The 15,279-nt window shown below is 43.5% G+C and overlaps 1 protein-coding gene across 2 annotated transcripts in view; it reads left to right on the top strand.

The window, feature by feature from the left end:
• LOC126474198 (uncharacterized) overlaps positions 1–4,292 on the top strand; it is a 154,791-nt gene extending 150,499 nt beyond the window's left edge. The window contains exon 5 of one of the 2 annotated variants that reach the window (XM_050101661.1): positions 447–4,292. In XM_050101661.1, the coding sequence (XP_049957618.1) occupies positions 447–886 (440 nt within the window). In that variant the 3' untranslated portion in view covers positions 887–4,292. The remainder of the gene's footprint in view (positions 1–446) is intronic. The other variant, XM_050101662.1, reaches the window with a different exon arrangement.
• Positions 4,293–15,279: the final 10,987 nt, after the last annotated feature.

The raw sequence follows: 15,279 nt of genomic DNA, 5'->3' as shown, positions 1-15,279 counted from the left end.
CGACATACTGGCTCACTTGGTCAGGAGTCGACTAGCAAGCGTGAGTGGTGGTGAGTGGTGGTGATATTCTACTCTAGTTTCATTAGAAGATCGATAATGATGAATGCTTATAATGAGTAGAAGAAATATAACTAGATACCATCAAGTTATTTATTTTCGAACAACAGAAAAATGCAAAATATAGGAAAGCAATAAAGAATGTTAAATCCTACTCTTCCTCTAGCCTTTGGATTGGGAGGACATCTGTGACTTTAGTCAAAATTGCTCCCCCATTTATTAGACGGACACGGTACTCAAATTGTGAAACTCACATTTCCTCATTGACAATGTCCAACGAGTATCTGTCTCACAAATAACTATGTACATGTGGTACACGTACAGCTAGATATAACTGACATCTTTTCGAGATGCCGTTACGAATGTGGACTGGCGCATGTGTCTGGCAGGTGCTACTGTGCCTGGCGGCCGGCACGCTGACCGCCGAGTGCGCGCTGCTGCGCGTCGACTGGCGCTACGACCCCGACTGACCCCTGGAGGCGCTGGCGCCGCCGCCGCCAGTGTCTGTGAGTGTCGTGGCGCTGGAGGTCCCCGCCGCGGGAGGGCCTGGATCCGTGGCGCCAGTCGGCACCTCCAAGGTGGCGTGGGCCGTCTGACACCGGGACGAGGGACAGCCCCTTCTGCTCGCGCAGTGCGGGCGCTACGGCTGAGAACCTCTACCATCAGCGGCGCCACAGTGCAGTCTACTACTGCCCCACCTTTTCCATCGTACCTGCTCTCTCTCCGATGGCGAACGACTCTCTCTACCCACTGTCTTCAGCAATCAGGACAACACAAGTGTTCTAATTCACGTTACTTCTTGTTCCAACTTCTAGTGGAATATCTGTGAAGTTTAATGCAAACCGAGTGGAGATCAAATCTAACGGCGACAAGATTAAGGGTGACTGGAACTCTAGATATAAACCAGTGTATTTCATAAGGGCGTTGCGGAAAATCGCGGAATCTGAAGTGTTGTAGAAGTACCAATCCTCTATGTACAATAATAGGTCAAAAAGTATTGCGCAGTATACTGTAGCATTAGTAAAAATATGTGTGAAAGTCCTAGCCGATTAATCCTTTCGAAACGTGTATTAGCTTATGGTCATTTTGAATCACTGCATTGCTGCTAAATTTATTTCCACGTCACGAGTGCACGTTCGTTGACCTTTTGAGAGCGGTCATTCGAAAACATTTTGAAAGACGAGAGCGATAGTAATGTCAAACCCCTTCCCCATATCATCCATACTCACAGAAACCCGATGGAACTAAGCCAGAAGTGTGGGGGCTTCTGATTTCACAGATGGTATAAGTCCTTTTGTGCTGAGCGGGTACCTAGCATTTTTGGTGGTGTAGGTTGAAGCGCCTTAAGTCTGGCGTAAGATAATCTGCAGCTTTCGCATGGATTAACGGTACTGTTCTGTGGTAAAAATTCTTCTTCCATCACGAAAGTACGGTTCGGGGTGATTCAAAAAGATAGGACAGCTTTCAATTGTTTATTACAGTAAACACTGAAACGTAGAAACATATTGCGTACCTCACTGGATGAGAAAGGTACAGAGTTTTACGGTGGCACAGACACTATGCTATTATACGCAACATGAGTACCGTAACTTGCTCGAGAAACATTAAAGCGTCAGTCCATTACATTCCAACAGGACCCTGTTTATTGAATTGACAGCTTCAAGAATTCGATTTCTCAGCTCTTGAAGAGTAGCTGCCATAGGTAGGACAAATACTCTGCCTTTTACTTACACCCACAGAAAATTTTCAAGAAGTGAGGGACGGTGACCTTGGGCCCAAAAGCAGTGAACAACACTTTGTTGTCCATTTCTTGCAGTCCAACGTTGTGGAATGGTGTTATTAAGAGAACTCCGCACCTCAAGCTCAAAGTGAGGTAGGGCAGCGCCATGCATAAAAACGAAAACAATGGAATCTGTGTGACACTGAGGAAACAACAAATTTTGCAGCATGGCCAGGTATTCCTGGCAGTTTCCTCCGCAAGAAAGAAAGTTTCATAAGCTTTGTGAACAGAAACTACACAAAACACGTCAAGGTTCTAAGTGTCTCATGTTCAATGACGACCCAGGATTTCGTGATACCTCTAATTCTTACATTATGGTGGTTTACTTTACCCGATGGATCAAACTTCGATTCGTCAGAAAAGACGAGTCGTTCGGAATAAGAGTCCTCTGCCATATCCTTGAGAAATGAAATGCAAAATTTATACTTTCTGTCATGGACGCCATTTCTGCAGCAACTGCTACTTGTAATGCTTCATGTGAGGGCGTCGTTTCGGAACACGCCACACCGTTGTTTGAGGAAGTTGAAGTTCCTGACCTACCCGTCTTGTGGACTTCCGAGACCTCCGGGTGAACGCACACGCTCGACATTTTCATCAGCAGTGCGTGACCGACGAGTACTCTTCCCTTTGCATGTGCAGCCAGACTCCAAGAATTTTGTATGTCAGTCATAATTCTGCTTGTGCAGAGTCGGCTTCTTGTTGAGCCGACGGCAGCATGCACGTTGCATTTGAACAGTGGCTTGACTTAACACAAATTTCAGCACACGAAGTAATTTCTCTCGTGGTATAGTCGCCTTTCCGCTACAAACGAACAACAGCGCAACTGTTTCGAAACTTGCTCTACGCAGTGACATGAGCTATGTGTTTCTGTCTTTTACTGTTTATCTATAATAAACTGAAATCTGAGCATTCTTCTTCAGTCAGTCAGTATATTAATCATCTATAGTTACAAAAAAAAAAAAAAAGAATGTCACCAGCGATCAGCTGTGTGACCCGGCACATCGCTACTCTTCTCGAGGAAGAGAAACTATCTGTGGTATCCAATTAGGACTACAAAGAAACTGTCAAGTATGGTCACACGGCGATAATTCCTGAAAGTCGGCCCTAATATTCAAGTGTGACACTGCGTGTCTGTAATTGGAAAGGTGGTAGGGCTGAATAATGGTCGGCCTTGGGAATACTTAAGTCTGCCTTTAACATAGCCTTCACCTCTCAGTTCTGGAAATTCTTGAGGAATCACACGTGTCTCGGACTGCATTTGAAATTTTCGGTACCCTTTCCAGGTAGAGTTTCCGGGTTAGTTTGCTGACACGCGAGTCGCGAAGTGACGTCCAATCGAAGAAGTAACACTGGGTCGTTGAGCAACACGGGATTGTTAACATTCCATGAAAGCATTGGACACCATTCCTAAGAAAGCCTTGAATAAGATCTTTATGTACCGTCTTCTTCATTTGCAATGTATTGCCCTATCGAGCACAGTTTTTCTGTGAACTCATAGATTAACACCAAGACAGATTATTTTTCTTGTACCGTTATCATCTGTCTCAGGGTGAGGAATTTGTCGTTTGGAAGAAATTCGTTAAAGCTTGACCGGTTTTATGAAAATGACTGCAGCGGTGTACTGCTCAATGGAATGTCTCTGGTACTGAATGAAGCAACCAGTATATCGAATGCAGCGTTGTAAGAGACAACTTATGTTTCATATGTTGTTTCGAAAGACTGGCAGCAGTTTACTGTATGTAGATGAAACTGAATTCTTCCCGTTAGCATGTGAATATGGTCGCCATGGTAGGGTCTCAAGTAAATCGACCATGATGGAAAATGTACAGAAACATTAAAATTATATTTGATTCAGTGAATATCCGTTACTTAGAACTAGAAAACTTAATCTCCCTAGTTCTTATCATTCCTAAGCGAAAGCGGCTCTTCTATTTTCCTAACCTTTGTACAAGACAATAACATATAAATGACACAGAGGTTGTACTGTTTCACTGAAAATGATCTTGAAGACATTTTTCGTTAATGGGTGTCTGTACGGGAGTGCTTTATTTGAAGAGAAGTTACTGTCAAATGTTAAGTGAAGCACTATGCGTGACAGTTGATTGGAATGAAGGAACGGTACAAAAACCTAGTTAGTGGAAGTGTGTGTTTTATTTTTAATTCTTTCTTAAGAATAATGTAGTGACTAATATTTGACGGGAATTTCTAACTAACTGTTACGATAAAAAAGAAATATGTGTATTTATATTTGTGAAGTGAACGTGAATATTTGATCTTCTGCACTTGTAGTGTACGGAAACTCTGTAAGCTGTAGTTCTGCTGTACTATATAGAGAAGAGGACACGCTACTATGACCATATACGCATATCAATATTATATAGAATTAATATATTCGATTGAAGATAACTCCATTGTGTGTGTACTTCCTACTGTGAAATATACTATTCACTGCGAACCTCGTATTAAAAGACGTTTTCATCTTGAAATGGTTCAAAAAATGGCTCTGAGAACTATGGGACTTAACATCTGTGGTCATCAGTCCCCTAGAACTTAGAACTACTTAAACCTAACTAACCCAAGGACATCACACACATCCATGCCCGAGGCAGGATTCGAACCTGCGACCGTAGCAGTCGCGCGGTTCCGGACTGCGCGCCTAGAACCGCTAGACCACCGCGGCCGGCCCATCTTGAAATACGACAGGCTTAATCCATAGCAAAACCTATATGTAATTTTTTTAATATTACACTATAAAATATGTGGTTCTGTTCATGAAACTATCAACACTCTTCATCTAGTAACTGTGGTTTCATCATTATTATTTGTCTGTATTCATCGATTCATAAAAAAATTATAAATGGAATTTCACAGAAAGTAAAACAGTTCTACAGTTTCTGCACAGTATGTGCTCACATCATTTCGAATTTAGTACAAAGACTGGTTATGTCAATTTGGTACGCACTCGTTGCACAATAATGAGACACCACTGATGACGTCAGAATGTAACACAGGGAATCAGAGAATGACGACAGTCTTAGCCGATCTAACTTGACATTCTAGTGTACCATAATGCGCAATCCGCAAGCTCGCGACACAGGGAGGTGAGTGCGAGAATCGACGCACCGCATCAACGACCAGTGGATGTGGTACTGGTTACCGTACTGTTCCTTTAGGCGTTACCCCATGTTCCCGCAGTTAACTGCAGCGTCAGTTCCAAATATCAGATTAACAAAACACGACACAGTGTTAAAAAACGATCAGGCACAATAGAGTTACACAGTTCTTAAGCATATTGATCACATGACTTTTATTCCTATGGTTATCCGATTACTGTGCTGTGGTCATAGCAATGGCTTAGTACCACAAAAATTGAAAAAAATAGTAGCCAATCATAAAAGCAGGGACCTCTTCCTGGACGGGAAAATAAAAGGGAAAACAACGATTAACACACAATCAGTATGGGGAAGAAGTTAAACGAGAAGTGCCCACATAGGTTCCAGGAGTTTCAGAGAATCGCCCACACAGTCGTGCGTACGCGGAAGGCCAGACCCAGCGAATCACAGGGCAGGGATAGGGAACTGGCAAAGCCGGCTGCTTGTTTACAGCAAGGCGTTCCCGTTCCATTCACTTGTTTGTTGTTCCGCTAGCGCGGCACCAGGCGTGTTGGGCACCCAGCTGCTCGCGGGATTGAACCGATGGTTTATTTACTGTGGGCGACACTGCTAGCAGTGTGCTGCGTGCGAAATACTAGCAGCGGCGTAAAACCGCTGGCAGAGACGTGTCTATCACCTGAGGAGGTGTTGCTTGTGTAGACGAGACCGTTACTGTTTGCTTCAAATGGTGTTTAGGGAAGATCTCAGTCCTCAAATTGGCAGAGTTATCCTTTACACTGTTTAACCGGGTAATTCCGTCGTATAATGAAATCGAAAGGTTAAAACTGACAAACATATTAGCCACATGTGAAGGACGTTCAGTCACCCCTTGCTGTTGTAAACGTAGGAGGCGTCAAACGGATGCAGTAACACAAAGGAAGTAAAATAAGATTGTAGCCTACCCTCCACGTCATTCAATCTGTACGAGTATATATGGCAAGCACTAACGGGAATCAGGGAAAAATCAGCTGTGGGAATTAAACTTAATGAACACGAGAAAGATTTGCCGTTCACATTGAAATTCCATTAGAGACAATGAAATTGATAGTGTTTTGAAACGTTATAAGATGAACATCAACAAAAATAAAACAAAAGTTCAAAATGGCTCTGAGTACTATGCGACAAAACTTATGAGGTCATCAATCGCCTATAACTTAGAACTAATTAAACCTAACTAACCTATGGACATCACACACATCCATGCCCGAGGCAGAATTCGAACCTGCGACCGTAGCGGTCACGCGGTTCCAGACTGAAGCGCCTAGAACCGCACGGCCACACCAGTCGGCAAAACAAAAGTCATCGAGCGTAGTCGTATTAAATGAGGCGTTGCTGTCTGAATTACATTAGAAAATGAAAAGTTAAAATCAGTAAATGAGTTTTGCTAACTGAGCAGCAAAATATCTGACACAGATAGGAAGAGAAGAAAAGCAACTGAAATTGTGGGTATAGAAGAGAGCTGAATATTTAGGTGAGTACATCGGGTATCCAATCAAGAAGTACAAAACTAATAGCGGAGAAAAGAAACTTATGACACAACATGACTAAAAGAACTGTTTGGCTCATAGAATACATTTTAATGCAAAAGGAATACGACGGCATGCTGAAAAGTAATAATTCTGAGTTACTTATTGGACACTCTTGAAGCTATTTAAATAAAACAAACTTTCTTAACATTTTACATCTTTATTCTTCAGGTCCACATATTTATTTCTCAACGAGAGATGAGTTTGTTCAAAAATGGTTCAAATGGCTCTAAGCACTATGGGACTTAACATCTGAGGTCATCAGTGTCCTAGAATTAGAACTACTTAAACCTAACTAACCTAACGACATCACACACATCCAAGCCTGGGGCAGAATTCGAACCTGCAACCGTAGCAGCAGCGCGGATCCTCACCGAAGCGCCTAGAACAGCTTTTCTTTTTTTCTGTTTTTTTTTGCAATAATCTTTATTGAAAAAATAACAGTATATATATATATATATATATATATATATATATATATATATATATATAACGAAAAAACTACAAAGAACGAAACTTGTCTAACTTGAAGGGGGAAACCAGATGGCGCTGCCATAGGTCAAACGGATATCAACTGCGTTTTTCTAAACCGGAACCCACATTTTTTATTACATATTCGTCTAGTACGTAAAGAAACATGAATGTTATAGTTGGATCAGTTTTTTCGCTTTGTGGTAGATTGCGCTGTAAGAGTCACTAACACATGGCTCACAATTTTAGACGAACAGTTGGTAACAGGTAGGTTTTTTGAATTAAAATACAGAGCGTAGGTACGTTTGAACATTTTATTTCTGTTGTTCCAATGAGATACATGTACCTTTGTGAACTTATCATTTCTGAGAACGCTTGCTGTTACAACGTAGGTACCTGTAAATATCACATTAATGCAATAAATGCTCAAAATGATGTCCGTCAACCTCAATCCATTTAGCAGTATGTGTAACGACATTCCTCTCAACAGCGAGTAATTCGCCTTCCGTAATGTTCGCATATGCATTGACAATGCGCTGAGCATGTTGTCAGGCGTTGTCGGTGGATCACGCTGGCAAATATCCTTCAACTTTCCCCACAGAAAGAAACCCGGGGACGTCAGATCCGGTGATATGCTGTTCAATACCGCTTCAACCGCACGCGAGCTGTGTGCCAGACATCAATAATGTTGGAAGTACATCGCCATTCTGTCATGCAGTGAAACATCTAGTAGTAACATCGGCAGAACATTACATAGGAAATCAGCATACATTGCACCATTTAGATTGCCATCGATAACATGGGGGCCAATTCATCCTTCCTCCCATAATGCCGCACCACACATTAACCCGCCAAGGTCGCTAATGTTTCACTTGTCGCAGCCATCGTGGATTTTCCGTTGCCCAATACTGCAAATTACGCCGGTTTACGTTACCGCTGTTGGTGAATGACGCTTCGTCGCTAAATAGAACGCGTGCAAAAAATTTGTCATCGTCCCGTAATTTCTCTTGTACCCAGTGGCAGAACCGTACACGACGTTCAAAGTCGTCGGCATGCAATTCCTGGTGCATATAAATATGGTACGTGTGAAATCGATGTTGATGTAGCATTCGCTACACCGACGTTTTTGAGATTCCCGATTCTCGCGCAATTTCTCTGCTACTCATGTGCGGATTAGCCGCGACTGCAACTAAAACACCTACTTGGGCATCATTATTTGTTGCAGATCGTGGCTAACGTTTCGCATGTGGCTGAACACTTCCTGTTTCCTTAAATAACGTAACCATCCGGCGAATGGTCCGGACACTTGTATGTTGTCATCCAGGATACCGAGCAGCATACATAGCACACACCCGTTGGGAATTTTGATCACAACAGCCATACATCAACACGATATCGACCTTTTCCGCAATTGGTAATCGGTCCATTTCAACACGGGTAATGTATCTCGAAGCAAATACCGCGCGCACTGGCGGAATGTTGCGTGATACCACGTACTTACCTTTGTGACAATTACAGCGCCATCTATCACAAAGCGAAAAAGTGGTCCAACTAAAACATTCATAATTCCTTACGTACTACTCGAATATGTAATAAAAAATGTGGGTTCCTATTTTAAAAAAACGCAGTTGATATCCGTTTGACCTATAGCAGTGCCATCTGGCGGGCCAACCATAGCGCCATCTGGTTTCCCCCTTCAAGCTAGACAAGTTTCATTGTTTGTAGGTTTTTCGTTTGATGCTTATTTCATGAGATATTTGGCCGGGTCACTATCAATTGACCACAGTTCTTTAAGGTACAATTTAAGCAAATATAAATGATGGTTAGTTTAACAAAAGGATTAAATACAACAAATGTAACACATTTTGTCTTCTTCCTTATTTTTGTGCATGAGAACGTGGATAAGGGCGTTGCATCATGTGACGGGTAGGCATGGCACACCCCAACTTTCAGGGGGTTCAAGGAAGACGCTGCGCAGATAATCGGCAAAAGTTTGCCAGTAAGATGGCTTTCGGGTGAGGGTGCTATGCGCGGTCACAACTTTGTACCAGAAGTCGAGGACTGTATGCGGACCACTCTGAAAGAAAATGATGAGGAGGACAACACAACACCCACTCCCTGAGCGGAGAAAATCTCCGAACCATCTGAGAATCGAACCCGGGCCATTAGGATTGACATTAAGTTGCGCTGACCACTTTTTTTTCGTTGCGTTTGGTCTGGGTGGACGTCACAAGACATCCGTTCAAGTTGATCGTTGATTCCGTTACTCACTTTTTTTATTACAGAGGACGAGTAGCTCTCTGACCGAACACGCTGAGCTACCATGCTGGCAAAATTACAGTTGTGCGCGGCCACTCAGCTACCGCGGGCGGACTCTCGTCCACAGCGGCCGGCATGAGTTTCTTGGCACCAACACTGCTGAATGTTTGACTTTGCTGGCATCGCTTCATCACTGTGAGAGTGAAGTCCTGCAAGTTGTTCGTTAAGTTTTGGAAACAGATGAAAATCGGACGATGCCAAGTGGGGACCATGTGGAGCATGGTCAATGCACGTGAACCCAAGGCGTCAGAATGTTACAGATGTCGCACCGCTCATTTGTGGTCCGGCCACTGCCATACTGAACGACAGGGTGCTCCATGCGTGGACGAGCTGTTGGAATTTGTGCTTTCAGGTTTCTGAGGATCTCGCAGCACCTTGCAGAGTTTATGGTGGTGCCGACACGTTACGCACCACCGTGTTACATGCTACAATTCTGAGCCCTCCAGAGGCAGAGGGTTGAGGGTTGCAACTTGTCAGAGAAGCGGGAAAGTCGACCGAGCAATATGCATGACATGTAATACTTCAACTGATACCGAGAACGGAGTAATAAATTCGAAGGTATTACCTTTTAGCACGTCCTCGGATTTGCTTTGGCAATGGAGAGAAGTGTGCAGAATAAAACCAGCAGAAGTCATCGAAGGGTTGACTGCACTTAACAGTCTAAAGTGGCTGTAGTTGTTAGTAATAATGCAGAGATGAAACGGCTTTCAGACGACAGACTGTCGCGTAAAGCTCTGTACAAATATCCGTGACAGTTACAACCACAATAATGGCTTTGCATAAGACCACCAAGGCATAAAAGGAAATGACAAGTTGAAGATGTCGCGGCTATGGGACACGATTTGTTGTAATAAACTCAGTCTCATAATTATTATTCGCTACATCACATAAGAGAGTGTAAACATTTTGTATACGAGACTGCTCTGCTTGCGAACTGGTATTTTTCTCACGGTATCCTAGGTCTTATATTTTCCTATAGGCAGTATCTATTTTACCCCTAGTGAGATAAACCTCTACATCCTTACATTTATCCAGCCCTGCTTAGCCATTTTGCACTTCCTGGCAATCTCATTTTTGAGACGTTTGTATTCCTTTTTGCCTGCTTCATTTACTGCATTTTTATATTTTCTCCTTTCATCAATTAATTTCAATATTTCTTCTGTCACCCAAGGATTTCTACTAGCCCTTGTCTTTTTACCTACTTGATCCTTTGCTGCCTTCACTAATTCATTCCTCTAAGCTACCCATTCTTCTTCTATTGTATTTCTTTCCCCCATTCCTGTCAATTGTTCCCTTATGCTCTCCCTGAAACTCTGTACAACCTCTGGTTCTTTGGTTTATCCAGGTCCCATCTCATTAAATTCCCACCTTTTTGCAGTTTCTTCAGTTTTAATCTACAGTTCATAACCAGTAGATTGTGATCAGAGTCCACATCTGCCCCTGGAAATGTCTTACAATTTAAAACCTGGTTCCTAAATCTCTGTCTTACCATTATATAATCTATCTGAAACCTTAGATTATCTACAGGGTTCTTCCATGTATACAACCTTCTTGCATGATTCTTAAACCAAGTGTTAGCTATGATTAAGTGATGCTCTGCGCAAAATTCTACCAGGCGGCTTCCTCTTTCATTTCTTAGCCCCATTTTCGGGTAAATTTATTAATTTGTCTCGTATATAACCGGTCAATCGTAATTTTAAGATTCTGATCAGATAACGGGCTGATATAGGGTCATCGCAATATCTAGTTTTGCTGATATATTTTTCAAAATATTTACGCAGTGTACCCTGTTTGTGATTGTACATTTGCGGGCTGTATACTTCAGTCCTGAGACATTCTTGAATAGCCTTAGACCAGTATCTGTCTAGAAACGATTTTTCAAATTGTGCCAGGCTATGGCAATTTTCTATGACTTCATTTGCCCATAAGGCGGCGTCGCCTTGTATGTGTGCGATTCATCATCATCATCTTGGACAGTTTCCAGCCACTGGCTGGGTCTGTCGGGAACACAAGCCTCTCCATCGTGTTCTGTCTTTCCACCATTCCCCCTCTTCCACCTTCGTCCAGTTCTCTCCTCTTCTCGTCACACATTCCTTCACTCCCTTCACCCATCTATCTCTTGGTCTTCCTCTGGGCCTCTTCCCCTCCAGTTGCAGATCAAACATCCTCTTTGGAATTCTTCCCTCATCCATTCTCTTCATGTGTCCATACCACTGCAGTCTTGATTTTTCTATCCTGTCCTGTACTGGTTCCTCCTTTAGTCTTTCCCTCACATACACATTTCGCAATCTGTCTCGTCTTGTTACACTCAACCTGCTCCTCTGGAACTTCATTTCACTAGCCTGTATTCTACTTTTGTCGCTTTTGTGCATTACCCGTGTCTCACTTCCGTATGCCAATATGGGGACAAAGTAGGTTCGGTATATAACTCCCTTGGATTTCTGTAGCACCTCCTCGCTCCAAATAAGCCCCCTAATGCATTTGTAGAACTGCCCTGCTTTTCTGCACCTTTCATTTATTTCCATTGCGTTTCCTCCCTTACTTTCAATCATGCTTCCCAGGTACTTGAAGTTCTCTACCACTTGTAGTTTTTCCCCTTATGAACTGAATTTTTTGGCGTTCATTCCAGGCACTCGGTAATACATTTCTGAATCCTTTTATGAAGATTACCGGATGCACTGTCCTCTTTTCTGTGTTATATACTTGGAATTGTCTGTGTTTTATTAAGCTTTCCTCAGTATATTGCTTGTGGAAGTAGAAGCTGCCCCCACGGGACTATGATAGGAATGCTTCCCGTAAATTGTATGGTTTCTCTTTCCGAATCGCTTCGTTGTTGATATGAACTGTACACATTATTCTAATTACCCTACACGTTCCCTATGTATCAATTCTTGCCGCCTTTTTTTTTGTGATATGTTACATTACAGCATCACCGGTCTATTGCGGTCTAACTGTGTTGGTGAGGCAGTAAATTTCCACAGGGTAGTGACTGCATCACTGCAATTCACTTTGGAGGTGTGGCGGTGGGACTTGTAGTCCCGTACCACCCTCTGACGGTGACAGTACTACATGAGTCAGGCAGAAAAATTTAGCCTAACATGGGCAGGTATGATTGGAAAGTATTGGACGTAGAATGGGGGCTAGTCCCGCCAAAGGATGCGTCCGTGGTTGGCGTGCCAGACCTATCGTTAGCCATGGTCGGAATCCGTTTCCTCTAGGATGGTTAGGGGAACCGGATGTCGATGCCAGCGGCGTGGAAGTGTGGTCCCAACGTGGCGTAAACCATGGACAGTGTCCCGCAAGGCATCCACTTTCTCATAGAGCCGCCGCGCGTTGTTGCGTATGGTCGTCTTTAGGGTGACGATATCCGCTTCCTCGTGGAGAGTGACAATTCTCGTGAGTGGCGGGGCGTGCAGGCTCCACCTGAGCACCTTGTTCTGCAGGCGCTGCAATGTCCGCATCCCGGTGACACTAATCGTGGCCCATGCAGCAGATCCATACGTGAGGGCAGGCAGGATAACTGTTTTGTAAATGCGGAGCTTGGTATGCAGGTTAAGTTCCCTACTGCGAAAGAGCGGGTACAAAGCCCTGGTTAGCTTTTGCCCCTTGTTGGTGACATACTCCGCATGACAGTGGAAGAGCAACTTGTGGTCCATCTGGATCCCGAGATAGGTGGTTGTCGGGGACCAGGGCACCTGCACACCTGCAATCGAGATATTGCGGCGGAGGACTGGGCGCCGTTTCGTGAAGTAAACTGCCGTAGTTTTGGCGGCATTGAGAGCTATTTTGTTTGTCCGGCACCAGGTGATAGTGGCGTCCACCTGTCGCTGGAGGCGGGCGACGACGGCGTCAGTAATGCGGCCAGTGGTGTATAACGCTGTGTCGTCAGCGTATTGTGCAAGGTGGCACTCGGGGATGACCGGCATATCATTGACATAGATATTAAAATTGGATGGGAGATAGCACCGATCCTTGCGGAGTGCCTGCCGACAACTGGCGAATGCCAGAACGCATTCCCCGTTGAGCCACTAGGAGAGTCCTACCACGGAGGAAGTCATCCACGATCTTGACATAAATATCCGGTATAGGGGTCTGTGTCAGCATCTTGTGTACGAGGTTGTCTTGCCAGATCTTATCGTAGGCGTTTTCCAAGTCCAGAAAAACGGCAGCTGTCGACTTGGCAGTGTTGAAGCCTTTGCTGATGTGTTCGGTGATCTGTAGGACCTGAAGTTCAGCAGAGAGGTGCGAAGTGAATCCAAACTGTTCAGGACGGATCGTCCCAGCTGCTGCAAGAGGTTGGGGAAGTCGGTGAAGGATCACAGATTCAAGGACCTTCGCCATAGTGTTTGGGAGGCTGATGGGCCTGTTGTTGGTGGGGACTGTGGGGTCTTTGAGCCTCTTGGGGATCGCAATCAGCTTGGCTTGTTTCCACTGACGGGGGAAAGGGCCAGATGTGAGACAGCAGTTTAAAATCTTGCTGAGCAAGATGAGTGGTGTGAGGGGAGAGTGGCAAAGATGTTCATTTAAAATTCCGTCCAATCCAGGGGCCGACCGGCCACGTTCCCGTCGAAGGATGCGCTGAATTTCTGCCATGGACGTAATAAGAAGAGCAGTCTCCATAGCGGTACTGGCAATTTGTATCTCGCTTTGCTTTTTTCACCTGCGAGTGGTAGCGTGTCTACTGTGGGTTGTTTACATACAGCTGCTCCGTTAGTTACTTTTTGCAGAGCAGACTGTATTTTGCTTTCTACACATTCTGTGATCTGGCTTTCTTTTTCAGTGAGCCAGTCATGGAACTCTTTTTCTACTTTCTGGGCTTGATCATTTAAATGCGTTGCTATTGTTTCTTTTTGTCTCATTTCTAAATTGTCCATTCGGTTCGAAAGCTGTTCTACTTCGCCCCGGGTGACTGTGTGTGCCGTCTGAAGCGTTTGCACATCTTGTGCTATGTTGCTTACAATGCTCGGCAGTTCGGCATGGGCTTTTTTTATTTCTGTCATTTCTGAATGTATCTTTTCGAACATTGTACCCATACTTTCTAATAAGACCTTTACTCTTTCTTCGTTTTGTTCCTTTATCAAATTGACTAGCTGTTCATTCCTCTCTTCCCTCAATCTCTCTCTTACTTCGTTTTATTCCCTTATCTGATTGACTAGCTGTTCGTTCCTTTCCTCTAATTTCCGTACAAATTCAGCAAATGGATCCGTTATTGGTGAGCATACCGGTGTGGTAGTTGTTCTAATCATTGGAAAATTATCACTAGCCCTACTAGTAGCACCTATCGGTTTGACTGTTTTCGTGTGTTGGCTACTTCCTGGCATATCACCCCCCCCCCCTCCCCCCCGATCACTACTAGTATTTAGTAAGTCAGAGTCACTATCCATATCGCTCAATAATTGCACATTATTTGTAACGTTGGATACATTATCTAGTTGCAAATCTAACATACGTCCAACTTTTCCCATAATGACGTTAACTTGCACTGGGCTAACTACAATAATTGTTCCAAACTACAAATGCGGACTAAGTTCACAAGTCATGCTGCTTATTGTTTCCAAAATCACAAAATATTAATATCTACACCACTGTACACCATGTACCATCTATGATACTATACTTTGATGATACGGGCCTATGTAGCAAGCTTTTATGCATAGTGGTCCTTACCTTGATTTCATTTTTCTTTTCTTTTCTTTTTGCTATCTCGTCCTCTCAGGGTCTATACAGTTCTTCTCCGCTTTCCTCGTTCAAGTTTATACATGAAATGGAATTTGATAGAGATTAGAATACATACAATACATGTTAACAATTACATACATACACACCCTAAAAAAATTTTTTTATCTCTTCGGACCCTGTGTAACACGGCACTATTTATTATATCTCTTTAAAAAAATGTAACTATTTATTTAGAGGAAACACTCTCCTAGTAAATTTGTTTGTCCTTTGATTTTTCGTGACCTGTTACTGATTT

Source organism: Schistocerca serialis, chromosome 4 (genome assembly GCF_023864345.2).
Source record: "Schistocerca serialis cubense isolate TAMUIC-IGC-003099 chromosome 4, iqSchSeri2.2, whole genome shotgun sequence".
NCBI lineage: Eukaryota > Metazoa > Arthropoda > Insecta > Orthoptera > Acrididae > Schistocerca > Schistocerca serialis.
The sequence above is the reverse complement of the archived record's forward strand: the minus strand, read 5'-3'. Positions and strand labels throughout refer to the sequence as shown.